This window comes from Benincasa hispida, chromosome 5 (assembly GCF_027475165.1).
Source record: "Benincasa hispida cultivar pf3 chromosome 5, pf3_genome.v1.1, whole genome shotgun sequence".
Taxonomy (NCBI): Eukaryota; Viridiplantae; Streptophyta; class Magnoliopsida; order Cucurbitales; family Cucurbitaceae; genus Benincasa; species Benincasa hispida.
In genome coordinates, this window is record NC_143482.1 from 3,599,981 (window position 1) to 3,615,004 (window position 15,024).

The 15,024-nt window shown below is 33.9% G+C and overlaps 2 protein-coding genes across 2 annotated transcripts; one reads left to right on the plus strand and one right to left on the minus strand.

The window, feature by feature from the left end:
• The first annotated feature begins 5,550 nt into the window (after nucleotides 1–5,550).
• LOC120078757 (transducin family protein / WD-40 repeat family protein) lies at nucleotides 5,551–10,421 on the plus strand. The gene is made up of 5 exons (XM_039033065.2): nucleotides 5,551–5,687; nucleotides 6,407–7,197; nucleotides 7,867–7,968; nucleotides 9,152–9,787; nucleotides 9,898–10,421. Exons 2-5 carry the CDS (start codon nucleotides 6,550–6,552, stop codon nucleotides 10,078–10,080), a joined length of 1,569 nt encoding a protein of 522 aa, XP_038888993.1. The 5' UTR covers nucleotides 5,551–5,687; nucleotides 6,407–6,549; the 3' UTR covers nucleotides 10,081–10,421.
• Nucleotides 10,422–11,396: 975 nt separating this feature from the next.
• AMT1;4 (ammonium transporter 1;4) lies at nucleotides 11,397–14,145 on the minus strand. The gene is made up of 2 exons (XM_039032244.2): nucleotides 13,641–14,145; nucleotides 11,397–12,598 (listed from the first exon to the last, which is right to left on the minus strand). The coding sequence occupies exons 1-2, from the start codon at nucleotides 14,143–14,145 to the stop codon at nucleotides 11,658–11,660; spliced, it is 1,446 nt and encodes a 481-aa protein (XP_038888172.1). The 3' UTR covers nucleotides 11,397–11,657.
• Nucleotides 14,146–15,024: the final 879 nt, after the last annotated feature.

The window sequence follows — 15,024 nt, forward strand, 5'->3', positions numbered from 1 at the left end:
CAAGTTAGAAAATGATTCATTACCTCCATGTGAATCTTGTCTCGAAGGAAAAATTACTAAAATACCTTTTAGTGGAAAAATTTATAGAGCCAAAGAACCCTTAGAACTCATACATTTAGATTTTTGCGGTCTAATGAATGTAAAGACTAGAGAGGGTACGAATATTTCATCTCTTTCATAGATGATTATTCGAGGTATGGTTACTTATACCTAATGAACATAAGTCTAAAGCCTTTGAAAAGTTTAAAGAGTATAAGGCTGAAGTTGAAAACCTATTAGTAAAACAATTAAAACACTTCGATCTGATTGGGGTGGAGAATACATGAATTTAGAATTCCAGGACTATATGACAAAATATGGAATTCAATCTCAACTCTCAGTACCTAGTATGCCTAAGCAAAACAGTGTATCAGAGGAGAAATAGAACCTTATTAGATATGGTTCGTTCTATGATGAGCTATGCTCAATTGCCTAACTCGTCTTAGGGGTATGCAGTAGAGATTGCGGTTCACATCTTGAACAATGTTCCCTCGAATAGTGTTTAATGTAAACTCGGTTTACACCCCCTCCATAACTTGAAAGGTGTTTCAGAAACACCTTTCAAATTATGGAGGGGGTGTAAACTGAGTTTACGTTACTTCAGAATCTGGGGTTGTCCTACACATGTGTTAGTGACAAATCTAAGAATTGGAATCTTCTTCAAGATTATGCCAATTTGTTGGTTATCCTAAGGAGTCGAGAGGTTGTCTATTATATGACCCTCAAGAACCACGAAGCAAAATGTATTAAATGAAGCTACTAAAGAATCAACTAGGGTTGTCGATGCAACTGGTCCTTCATCAAGAGTTAATGAAGAAGCCAACTTCTTCTCAATCATTGAGAGTGCCTCGACACGGTGGGAGGGTTGTGATGCAACCTGACAGCTACTTAGGTTTAACTAAAACTTAGGTTTTCATACTAGATGATGGTGTTGAGGATCTATTGTCCTATAAAGAGGCGATGAATGACATAGACAATAACCAATGGGTCAAAACCATGGACCTTGAAATGAAGCCTATGTACTCCAATTCAATATGGGATCTTGTAGATTCACCTAAATGGGTAAAACCCATAGGGTGCAAATAGATCTATAAAAGAAAGAGAGATGTAGTTGGAAAGGTATATACCTTTAAAGCTAGATTTGTAGCAAAGGGTTATACCCAGAGGGAAAGGGTTGACTATGAGAAAACTTTTTCCCCTATTTCTATACTTAAGTCTATAAGAATTCTCTTACCCATAGCCACATAGTATGACTATGAGATATGGCAAACGGATGTCAATACTACTTTTCTGAATGTCAATCTTGAAGAGAATATCTTTATGTCTCAACCTGAAGGGTCCATAGTCCAAGGTTCAGAGTAAAAAGTTTGCAAGTTGAACCGATCCATTTATAGGTTAAAACAGGCATTCAGATCTTGAAATATTAGATTTGATACAACAATCAAATCTTTTGGTTTTGATTAAAACATTGATGAACCTTGTATCTACAAGAAAATCATCAACGATAAAGTAGTTTTTCTAGTACTTTATGTGGACGATATCCTACTCATTAGGAACTGCTTGTACACGTGCGTCTACCACTTGGAGCATACCGACACTCTTATTCGATCGTAGCTACCCTGGGCTACAAAGTTGTCGTAGCGTAACACTATGCTCCACGCAACATTGCTACGCTCGGGCTCAATGTCGCAACGTTGTTGCCACCATAGCTATGTTGGCCTTTCTGTACCACATCTTAAAGCACAGCTTCGCATCGTTTTGCCTTACACTCTCACATAAAATGCAACTCTCTACTTCGATCTTCATTTACCTTGCTCTCCTTCTTTAGCAATACTTGCCAAAGACAAGGACACAAACTTACAAACTTGATAGTGGAATTTAAATGCCCAAAATAACATGCCCTTACAGCTTTAATCACTTTAAAGCAGTAAATCTAATTGCTAAAATTTGAAACATTCATTTTGCAAATCCCAACATTCACAATGCATAATTTACCTACCAATTTACTGATTTTCGTTTCAAATTTGAAAAACAAAGGTACGAATGACTCTAATACCAATTAAATGAATTAAATTCCTCGTGGAAGCGTGTGAACATATTGCAAAGGACATTCAATTTTGAAAACAACAAAATACAGAGAATAAACATACAATTTCATAGGATAAACATATTAAAACCTATAAGCATGCGTTTTCTATGGAGGGGAAGAGAAAAGGAAGTACTTATCCTTATAAAAATCTTTCTTCACGGTGTTTCATCCCTAATTCACGAGCAGCACGATCTAAATCTCCCTCGAACTCAACGTATTGCAAATTTTCCCTCAAGCACCACCAATCACGAACAATAGACACCACCAAAAGAACTTCCTTGTTATTACCGAAAATGAATAAAAAGATTGTGGGATCCTTGGTGATTTTGGGAAAGGGAATGGAATTTTAAAGATAAAACTTGAGAGAGAAATGAGGAGTTATGCAATTTTTAATTTCCATAACTCTTATAGAATTCCTCTAACTACAAACTTGTTAATGGAGAAAGATGAAGGAGAGAAGTTATAACTCCGTTCTCTCCAATGCATTATTATTAATTTAATATATATACATTAAATCCCATTTAACATATATAAATAAATTAATAATTAAATATCATATATTTAATTTCATTTGAATCATATTCAAATGACATCATCTCACATAACCTATAGTTTTAATATAAATCTTATTCATATTAATTTTAACTTATAGTATTTATATGAATAACATTCATATAATTAATATTTGAATCTTATTCAAATACATCACTCTGTTATATTATATAGTATTAATTATAAATCATATTTACAATTAACTATATATTATAATGTATCAATATACATTATATTAATTTGAATCTCATTCAAATATTTATCTCTCTTATACATAGTATTAATTATAAATCATACTCATGATTAATTATGTATTATAATATATTGATATACATTATACTTCATATTAATCATATTAATATAAAATTTCTTTTAAATAATTTGTACAATTCAAATTATTCCAAAACTATTTATTTCTTGTTTTATCCTTAATGAGCTAGCAAGGGATCTAATGGACCTACAGATTAGAGCTCCAATGATACGAGATTAATTAATTAAACTCTTTAATTAATAAATAAATATTCATTAACTATTGGTCACTCCACTAAATACCCACAGTTGCACTCTTCACACTGTAAATATATTTTTTGTCCACAGATATCATTGATCAAGTCAACCCTTCACGAATTACCGGTAACTGCAGTTGGGTCAAATTACAGTTTTACCCCTATAGTTATATCTAACTCTTTAAGTACTACTGATTTCTTTAATGAACAATTAGTTATAGTCTAACTATAAACTACCCCTCTCTGGCCAATGAGAGGGTGAGACGCCTCTTTGTTCAAGACCCGGAATCAAGCTTTAAGGGAGCAATTCATCGACTTACCCTAAAGATGGGAAAGGGTGAATTCCATCTTGTGTAGTTATATTAGCTCTCTACTCAGACAAATCCTAAAATGGTAGGCTTATTGAATCGACAAAACTAATCACTCTCACCCATACAGATCAAAGGATTTCTCTCATAAATAGGAGTTCATAACCCACCCGGATTAAAGTCGAGTCATCTATGGTCATCCTATTTAAATGTTAATCTCTTCAAGCAACGACATTATAAAAGACTAATCATTTCGCGGTATGGTCTTATACAAACTCTTTGTATAAGATACCCTCACTCATATGTCTCCACATGAAAGATTATGATCACATCGTTTATAATAATTTACAACTATTGTAACAATTACAAGGTGGATCATATCCGTAGTGTCTCTAGGATAAGGCACCCAACCTTATCTATATACTATAGACCATTTAAGTTATTACTTAAACATGTTCCACCTACATATCAATCACATACATGTTTAAATTACATATAACTTCGGATCTTAGTTCATTGGATTGTTACACAATTCTAAATGACAAATAAAATAACTCCTTATTTTATTAAATAAATGAATTTTGTTTATACATTACAAACCACGAGATCTAGGATACCCTCACCATAGATTTGTTGTTGGATTGCAGGAAATGCTATCACGCCATAGCAACAGGCCATTGCAAGATTGGAGGATTTCAGTGTTATGGTCGAGAAACTCTGAAGTTACGAACGGAACCCTAACCGAAATTGGGCTCAAATTGACCAAATCGAAAACAGGGGTACCAGAGCATAATATGCGCATGTAAATCAAACCTGAAGGAATAATCCAATGAAAAACTCCCCATCGATGATAGAACCTTGGACTCGAAATAAGGGCAAACCATCCTTTGGAGACAGATTTGTATTTCAGAATTGGTCGCAGTTAACCACCTAGAACCACTATGGAGGAAAATTTTTAATTAAATAATTCAATTTCTCGCTAATTTTTTTAGGAAAATTATTTCAAATGGTAAACCTGCTGAAAATATTTACAAAATATAGCAAAATTTTAAAACTACGAAACTTCTATCAGTATCTATCATTGATAGTTCTAAAATTTTGCTATGTTTTGTAAATATTTTGATTCATTTTTCTATATTTAAAAACATCCCATTTTTTTATATTATTAGTTCCAGATGTGGATAATAAGAATTTAAAAAGAAATAACAAAAATAATTACCTATCAAATGATTTGGATATATATTTTTTAAATTTAGAATTCAAAAATATTCATTTTTTACACTAATTGAAATATATACATTATCTTGACCATTAAATAATAAAACTTAAAGTTAAATATAATATTTATATAATAATAATACATAACATTAAATTATTATAATAAATATAAGAAAAGAAGCTAACATGACAGAGATGGGAACGAGAAACGCATTCTCTACCCATATTTAACTTTTGGGGGATTGTTTCCCTCACTTCTCTCCTTTACATGTGTTCAGATGACTCAAAAATTTCGATTTACTCAATCCAACCTTTACGGTTCAAGTTCGGGTTATTTTAGGTTAACTCATGAACCAATCCAAACTTAATATTAGTTTTAAAAAGTATGTTTCTTTTACTTATGATGCAATTATATATACATGTATTAATTTTAATTTTATGATGATTTTACAAATTTATTCTTCAACAATTTCTATAATTAATTTTTTTAATGCTTAAAAAAAATTCATAATCTAAATTGAAATTGAATTATAATCTTGAATCAGTATATTAAAATAATTAAATAAAATTTTTATGATTGAATTGGATTGGATTCATTATCTAATAAAAATTATTTGGGTGGAAGAAACTTCCAAATAGATGAATTTAAAAAATATTTCGACCCAATTAAACCCAACCCACGAACCACGATATTCTCCCTGTTCCCCCGCTAAACGGACAAAGGGAACCAAAAGACAAATATAACAATTGTTTTTTAGTTTTTCAATATACATTACTTGTCCAGAGCCAGGGGTTAAGAGGTAAATTGATAATTCGATATTTTAAAAGAAAATAAAAAAGAAAATCTCAACGACGTCGTTTAGGCTTGCCTCCTTCAAACTGCCTTCGGTTCCTTCCCGACTACAAGTCGTTTCCATTTCTTCACCGGCAATCGCATTGAGTAGCTCTACAATCTCTGCAATACATTCTCAACTGGTTAGCAATTTCGTAATCTTCTTAGTTTCTTGTAATTTGTAGACCTTGCATTTTGATTCGGTTTTGTTCTGTTACTCATGTAATAGTTTCGTTTTTTCGTCATAATTCAGCTTGCAATTGTTCTAAACTCGGACGTTTCCAATTTCTTGTACTTATACTCTAAGAATCTTGGCTGGAGCCTCACGGTCTTACTTTCTTTTGCGATTCAACGAATTTTCTTGTTGGTTTGGGTAATTATAAGCTTGTTGGGTTTCTTCAATTATTTGTGCTTGCAATTAATAATTTGTGTTGAGTGAATCTGTGAGTGAATATTATAGGCTAGGTGTATTTCGGGTAATGGTTTGAGTTTTTATTATTACTGTCTGATCAATAGATTAGTGTCCTTTGCTTAATATAGTCTTGATGTGATGGAAATTTTGTGCATATGGCCGTCAAGAAGTGAATTTTATCAGTGTTCTAGGTTTTGGTGTATCTCGGCTATAATATTCAATCCCAGGTGGAGATTGAAGTTTTTAAATCTTGGTCAAGAATGGATAGTCTTGATTTTATCCAAAGATTTTTAATAGTAATTCCTCTCTCTTTATTGTAGTCTACTGCTGGGACACCGTTGAACCTCTATCTCTATTTCTCTATTGTATCTAATTCTTTTGATACTCGGTTAGAATTCTCATAATTTTTGGGTTCATTCTTGTTATGAGTATATCTTTGTTGAATTTCAGGATTTTGTGCTTGCAAGAAAATAGCTTCGATCAATCTGGACATAACTGTATCTTGGCTGGTTAAAATATTGATCTTTGCCAAAACATTGAAGGGGGAAGGTATCATTAAAATGGCATAAGATTTTCTCACAGGTTGTACATCCATGGAGAGTTCATCTGTGTTGCTTGGATCCAAGGGCCTAATAAGGAAACATGAGTTTGTTAGAGTCATTATTCAATGCTTACATTCATTTGGTTACCAAAAATCTGCACTATGTTTGGAAGCGGAATCTGGTATTTCATACAAATCTAGTGATTTCAAGTTGTTGGAGTCTCAAATTTTCAGTGGTAATTGGTATGGTTGCATTGACACAATAAATGGCATCAAGGATTTAACTGATGATGTAAGAGTTTCCGCCCTGTTTCTTATACTAAAACATTGTTTGCTTGAGTACTCTAACTGTGGGGATGATGCATCAGCACTAACTATGTTGCGTAAAGAGGCTCCAATTTTCCATTTTAGTAGAGACAAAATCCACAAGCTTGCTTACAGCATATTTACTTCTAAGAACACGAATTTGGATTATTCAAATGACAATGTCATTCATGAACTAAGAAAAAAGTTGCTGCGAGATTTGGAAAAAACTCTTCCTCCACCAACTTGTTTGCCGGATAGAAGGTTAGAGCAACTGGTTGAAACCACTGTAATGGCGCAGATTGATTCATGTATGTACCATAATTTTTCGGGTGCAGTTTCAATCTATGAGGACCACTGCTGTGGCAGGGATCAAATACCAACAGAGACAATTCAGGTGCATTTTATTATGCTCATACTCCTTGTTTAAATTCTCGATTTCCATGCATCATTTTAGATGACTTTGGAAAAAATGATTTCATATGCTAAATATTTTGATGGAATATAAATATTTTCACAATTGGATCGAGTTTTTTCAAATTCATGTAAGTAGTGTATGAATATAATTTTTACAAGCAAATCCATCATAGAATAAATTTAGTAGTCATGGTCACATAGAGGCGTAGATTGCCTAATTGGACTACTAAATATCTAATTGTTTCTGAAGGATAATATATTATTGGATGAATCCAGTAGTCTAGTTTGGGATGTATAGGAACATTTGGTTTTCAGGATTAAAAGAAACTGCCTGACCGTTTGCCTTTGCTCATATAGTTTTTGAGTGAGTGATATTTGTGCTAGTTGGATTTTTTGGTAACTGTATGTCTCTTTGGAATTTTGCCCCTGTCTGTAATTTTTCTTCTAGCTCAGTATTCATTGCATGAATATGATTGAAATTTGAAATTGAACGATCCGTGATCTCAGCCTTTTGCACTCCATTATCAGTTTGTGGGCTAGAAGAAAGAAAAATGGAAAGAGGATGATACTCATTACCCACACAGGATTACTCAACATCTTGTTGGATGACTTAATTTTATTTTTTAAAAGAAATTTTCTCGCTATGCAGGTTTTGACCGAACATAAGAATGAAGTTTGGTTTGTTCAGTTTTCTAATAATGGAGAATACTTGGCCTCTGCATCCAGTGATTGCTCGGCTATTATATGGAAGGTACCCTTAAGATCATATCTTTAATTTAATAATATTAGAGTTGTCATTATTATTACTGTTTACTGAACAGAGACAAAGATTCGTTAGTAATTAAAAGGAGTCAAAAGGCACAACCTGAAGGGAGACAAGTCAAATCCCAGTCAGGGACCTTAACAAAACCTCCCCAATCAAGATTTAGTTGAAGTTATCTTTTGAATATTGCCTACCTTATCAACTTTGCATATAGAATTGGAAAAACAAATAGATTCTAGATCAGATTTGCCTATTCAGCCCTCAAACATTATCCATTTTCAATTTATGGTCATAGATTCTAGACATTGATTCACTTTGTCATAGTTTTTACAGGATTTGATACTCAAACATAGTTAGGTGACTTTGTGGTTAGGCAACAACATGCGGAAACTACTTTTCTTAACTAGTCAGAAGGCATACATGGTTAAGTTTTTGCCTTTTTGGTTCATGATTCATTGCAATCTGAAATAAAGCTTGGAGTTGCTGCTGAAAATATTTTTACCCAAAACATTGAACGTTATTTTCATTTTGGTTTGTCATCTAGGTTTAAGAATGGATGTCATCAGAGACCTTGTTATTGTTTGATTGCCTTATTTGTCAGTGGCATTTTTTTCGATTAAAATAATTTCTCATCATAACAGTAATAAACAGAAAAAGATCGTTACTCAAAACATTAGAAATGTGCAGCACATTTGTAATTGTTGCTTTCGTGTAGAGAATGTTTGGCCTACCAGTTGAGTTCATATACCTTCTCATGGATTGGGGTGGAGTGAGAAGGAAAAGATATATATGAAAGAAGTTGGAACATAAAATTTTGCCAATCCTAATAATTTTTTGGGTAAAATTGAACTTATAAATCAGTAAGAGCATATAATCTCTTGTTTACCAAGTCACAGCCCCACAGATAAATACATGTTTTACAAACCAAAATTAATATAACCCATTTTTATAGTCAATTCAAGCTTGAGCTAAATAAATTCAATCTCTCCAAACCTAAGCTTAATAGGTTTGGAGCCTTGAGATTGCTGTGTGATGGTCTTGATGAACATCTCAAAATTCTAGATCATATTGTCGTATTTATTCTTTTTCTTTTGCCATTATTATTTTTTAATACAACTACCTTGATTGGAATATACTCAAGAGTTTAGTTTTCTTAAATATTCTGTGTTAGGTGTTGGAAGATGGTAAACTGACGTTGAGACACATACTTAGGAGCCACCAAAGTCAAGTTTCCTTTGTAGCATGGAGTCCTGATGATTCAAAGTTGCTCACATGTGGACACGCCGAGGTCCTCAAGTTATGGGACGTTGAAACAGGTACCTGCAAGCACACATTTGAAGATCATGGCTTTATTGTCAGCTCGTGCGCATGGTTTCCCGACTCAAAGAGACTTGTTTGTGGCAGTGCTGACCCTGAGATGGGTATTCACTTGTGGGATTGTGATGGAAACGAGATAAAGGCCTGGAGAGGTACAAGGATGCCTAAGATATTGGATCTTGCAGTAACCCCCGATGGAGAAAATCTTATAAGCATTTTTTTGGATAAAGAAATCCGTATTCTTAATCTGGAGACGAATGCTGAAAGAGTCATACCGGAGGACCACTCTATCTCATCGTTATCAATCTCAGGAGATGGCAAGTTTTTCATTGTCAACCTCAACAACCAGGAGATACACATGTGGGATGTTGCAGGGGAGTGGCAGCAGCCGCTGAAGTACACCGGCCACCAACAGAATAAGTACGTAATTCGGTCCTGCTTCGGTGGGGTTAATAGTGCATTTATCGCCAGTGGCAGTGAAAATTCGGAGGTGAGAATCTGTTTTTATGTGTCGACTTTCCTCATGTTAAGATAATCTCACTTCTGAACTTCCATATCCCAGCAGTTATTCATTTAACCTCACAAGTTCTTATTGTGCAGGTCTACATCTGGAGCAGGCATAGCAGTAAGCCAATTGAGGTTTTATCTGGACATTCAGCAACTGTGAACTGCGTCAGCTGGAACCCGAAAAGGCCAAAAATGTTAGCATCAGTGAGCGACGATCAGACAATACGTATCTGGGGACCAGCATCATCTAAGAATGTCAAACCTGGACAAAGTTAATGAAACAAAACAACTTGGTAAAAAATTTACATAGCTTATTTTGCTTCTTGGATTGTATTACCACTTGTGATGCCTTCATATATTTGTATATTTTCGGTTGTCATCCTTTAAAATTTTGGCATTTTAAGCTTCTTGTAAAATCCATCTCGTGTTCTCTGTTAATGTCGATTCATTTTTGAGAAAGTTAGACTAGACGACTATAGAATTAAGGCATTCTTTATAAGCTTTCATAGGCTCGGCAAAAAGCTCTGTATTCTTTTGTAATCGCCGGAACAGATATCAATTTAGAGCTCTAGCAAATGAATGATTGTATTTCTCCTCTTGATGAGGCATTCATAGTTTTTTTAAACTTCCAAATAATAGTCTGGTGTCGATTTCAAAGCGAATAGCTAGGAAATAAAAGCATGATAACTAAAATAGAACAATTGAAATTGCAATGGCTTTGGCCCAAATGGTTAAATTGACTATAATACCATGTGGAAATGCTATATTTAATATCTAAATCTTTATTAGAGGAATAAAGAATATAATTAGATAGAGTTGTTGCCAGTCTTGATTAGACCTTGAATGCAAATGTTGATCCTAGAAATAGTGATGATATGATGAGTTGGATTCCTCTCTTTGAATAGCGCAGTAAGATTTTGTTATCATTTGGAATCTCTTGGTTGAAAAAGTTAGGTATGTGAATGAGGTTTGAGCCTATATTGTTTCTATTCGTGATTTTCTCTATCTCTCATGATTCAATTTTTCACACGATGATTCAAATATTTGACGATCTGGCTTTTAAGTTCTCCCGCGCTCGCTTGTTTTATTGTACTTAAAAGAACTTGGAAGAAAGAATCTATCGTGATTTAATATTATCAGTTTGAATAGAAGACCTCTTTAACTCTATCATTAATTTAGCTTTACTATTAAAATAAAGTTGATTTCGCTTAAGTAATGAATACACCTTCAATTATTGTTGAGTCATGTTCATACTGATGATATAACTTTTTTATGAGCATGTATGTTTAGTCCCTAAGTCGAGTACGAGTTTTTTATTTAATCCTTAAATTTAAAAAGTATCCCTACATTTTAGAAAATGGCTTTTAAAGAGTTAAAGGAATATCGACATTAGGATATGAGAAATTATGTCATTACTTATGCATTAACTCTATGGATTATTCGTTCTTTTTCAAGGATCTTTTAAACTCATTCTCTTAAACTACTAGACTAAACTAAAAGTCTTTTAAATGTTAGGACTAAATAAAAACTTGCTCAAAATCATATTAAAAAAACTTCATAACCATCTGTCCATCCAAAATATAAAACATAGATTTCTAGAAAATTAGTTCAATTTCCTTTTAATCATCGAAAATATAATCCACTCTAAGAAAAGAAAAACACAACTATTTATCATCCGTATGAAATCAAAAGCTACGATTACAACCCCATTACAAAGAAAGAAAAACAATTTAAACTAAACCCACATATACAACAAAGCTTAAGAAATCAAATAAACATGTACAGGAAAGACAAAGCAATAGTCGTTCATCATTATTTTCCCCTCAAAGCTTCTCTTCATCATTATTTTCCCCTCAAAGCTTCTCTTCATCATTATACACATAAGCCAAACCGCCGTGGCTCGTCAAATCCATTCCGGCCATCTCCTCCTCCGCCGTGATCCTCAGCAACTGAAACTTATGCAACAACCAAAAAACAACCCCCATTGTCAAACTAACCCAACCAATAATCGATAAAATTTGCACCAAATGAGCCGCTAACAACCTCCCGCCGCCTCCCATAAGCAGCCCGTACGGCCTCTCCGGCAACCCTGGATAAATCTCGTTAACATATGCTTGTTTTGCAAATAACCCTGTGAACAAAATCCCCCAAGCCCCACATCCGCCGTGCAATTGCGCCGCCTCTAATGGATCGTCGTACTTCAATTTCTCCGCTAATTTGTTGAATCCGATCAAAACCCAGGCTGAGAAAAACCCGCAAACAATCGCTGCCCATGGATCCACCACCGCGCAGCCCGAGGTTATGGCGGCGAATCCGCCTAATAAACCATTGCAAACGTCGGTGACATTCCAGTGACCGACGAGGAGGCGTTTGCCGAAGAGAGTGGTTAGTGCTGCCGTACAGCCGGCGAGGGTTGTGGTGACGGCGGTGCGGCCGATGGCACTCCATTGACCGTAATAAGGGGCTGCAGGGTGGCCGTAGGCTTTAAGGATGTTGAGGAATGAACCGGGGTTGAAGCCGTACCAGCCGAACCAGAGGAGGAAAGTGCCGAGAACTACCAGTGTGCCGCTGTGGCCACGGAGGGCGACGGAGCGGCCGGCGTGATCGAATCGGCCGATTCGAGGCCCTTCTATGAGGGCGCCCCATAAACCGGCGATGCCGCCGACCATGTGGACGACGCCGGAGCCGGCGAAGTCGATTACGCCGGAGCCAAATAAGAGGTTATCGGACCGAGCAGCACTTCCCCACCCATCGGACGACCAAAACCAATGAGAAACGATTGGATATACCAAACCTGCAAATTAAAAAAAGAAAAATAAAACGAAAAATGACAAATGACAAATTTCATTATTCCAACCATAAAAATTTAGTTTCATTGAATTTAATTTTAAACAATGTTGCATTTAGTAACTGATCAAAATAATGAAAATTAAAATAATAGATTCAATGAAATATGAAAATTGTATTTTTTGAATTTAAATAAACCCGCCAAACTTATATTCATTTTGGATAAAGTTTATAATATTGACCTTGAATTTTTCTACTCACAAACTGTCAATAAAAAAAGGGACAATAATTTACCATAGAACAATAATATGATCAATTAAACTCTTATTAATTTAGAGAAAATTATGCTCTTTATAAAATGAAAGATAGTTTTGAAATATAGAAAAATGAATTATTTATGTATATAGGCGGTCATATTTTATTATTATTTGTAAATATTTTTAAGTAGTTTTGTTCATTTAAAATAATTTAAATTTAAATTTAAAGTATTAGACTCTCAATGCACAAGAATTCTAGTTAAATAAAAAATCTAAAATTCTTTTTTTCTTTTTTAGGAAAAAAAACCCTTAAACTTCTTAATACACAAGATAACTGGTTAAATAAATATAAATTTTAATTTTTTAAAAAGTATATATATATAATTATAATTCTTAATGCACATAGATTTCAAATCTTTCATACCTCACTTCTAAACAAAACTATGTTCAAAATAATTCATAGGCACATGAAATTGATTTGTTTTTCTATTATTAGAAGAAAAAATCTACCAAATTCAAAGTTCACAAATTTCATACATAAAAAAATAATTACTTTTTCCTGAAAATTAAAAAAAAAAAAAAAAAATCATGCAATGAATTCAATGAAAATGATTAAGAAACACTATCAAATTCAAAGTTCATAAATCATCATTTCCACATTTTCATAGTTTCAAGTAATACATTTCAAAAGAAAAATATATCTGAAAAATAAAAGGGAAAATCACAAAGATGAGAAATAATAAATTTGAAAGTAGATGGAAATCAAAATCATCAAAAAAAAAAAAAACTAACCAGTTAAAACAGAGGAATATATCAAATAGGCAACAAACTGAGTTCTTTCAGCAATGGATCCACTTGTAATTCCAGCAGCAGCAATTGCAAAAGCCCATTGAAACAGAAAGAAGCCATAATCAAATGAAGAAGAAGGGAACTGTGAAAGCCCAAAATAATGTTGTCCAATGAAGGAATTTGAAGGTGTTCCAAAGGCCAAAGCAAAGCCAAACACATAATAAAATATTCCACCAGTGGCTGCATCAAGCACATTTGTTAACATAATATTCATTGTATTTTTGGCTCTAACTGACCCAGCACAAAGCATTGCAAATCCAAGCTGCATTGCAAACACAAGGTATGCTGAAAACAAAAGGTATGTGTTGTCAACCGCGTAGCTTGTGTCCACAAATTTTGTCGAGACGGAGTCGAATCGGCTGCAGATGTACTCGGCGACGGCAGTGGCGTTGGCTGAGCCGCCGAGGAGGAGGTGGAGGTCGGCAGCGGAGCAGGCCATTTCTGCCATTGTTGGAAAAGGAGGAGGAGGAGGAGATGGCAAATTGAAAGGTGAAAATGAGAGGGGGTTTTATAAGTGGTTTGTAAGAAATTATTCTACCCAAAAAAAACCTTGGGTTTTGGCTGGCTAAATTAAAAATTGACAAGTGGAAAGAGATTTTGGTAATTTAGAAAAGTTAAATTATTATTCTTCTTGTTATACAACCAACAAAAATTGTATGGAAATAAGTGCAGCATAAGTTGTACTTAATCATTGTCATTCAACCGTTGGATTAACTGAAAGGTGTGAATTATGAGAAAACTGTTTTTGGAAGATATCTAATGGTTGATATGAAACGATCATGCACAATCGGATTGTAGTAGATTCATTGAATAATTTTGTGACTAGGTGTAGAATGAGTCTAAGTATAGAGATTCTTGTGGATTCAAGAGATGGAAGAGAGAAGTGCCAAATGTGGGAAGAGGATTTCAACAAGATCCTCAATAGTAGGGGAGGGGTTAACTGCAAAATAAACAGCTCTACCCTCAATTTTGAAGTTGACAACTCTAGAGGAATTTGGACAGAGATTTTTTCAAAATAAAATTATTCAATGAGACTGATACGATGTGGTTGGTTATTTTTATAGTTAATTTAATCATGGTACCTACGTCATATGTGTTAACCTACATATTGTTGAACTTAAACAAAATTGATAAAAATGACAAATATTTCTATATGATTGTGGAGGATCTTGAAGAAGATTGAGGATTTGGTATCTGATATGTTTTTTCTTTTCAAATTCACAAAATCAAATGAATTAAGCAAATAAATGTTGGCTAGATTTTGATTTTTTAAAATCATTTTAAATTTTGTGATTTTTGGACTCATTTTTCTCTCAATTTCTTAGAA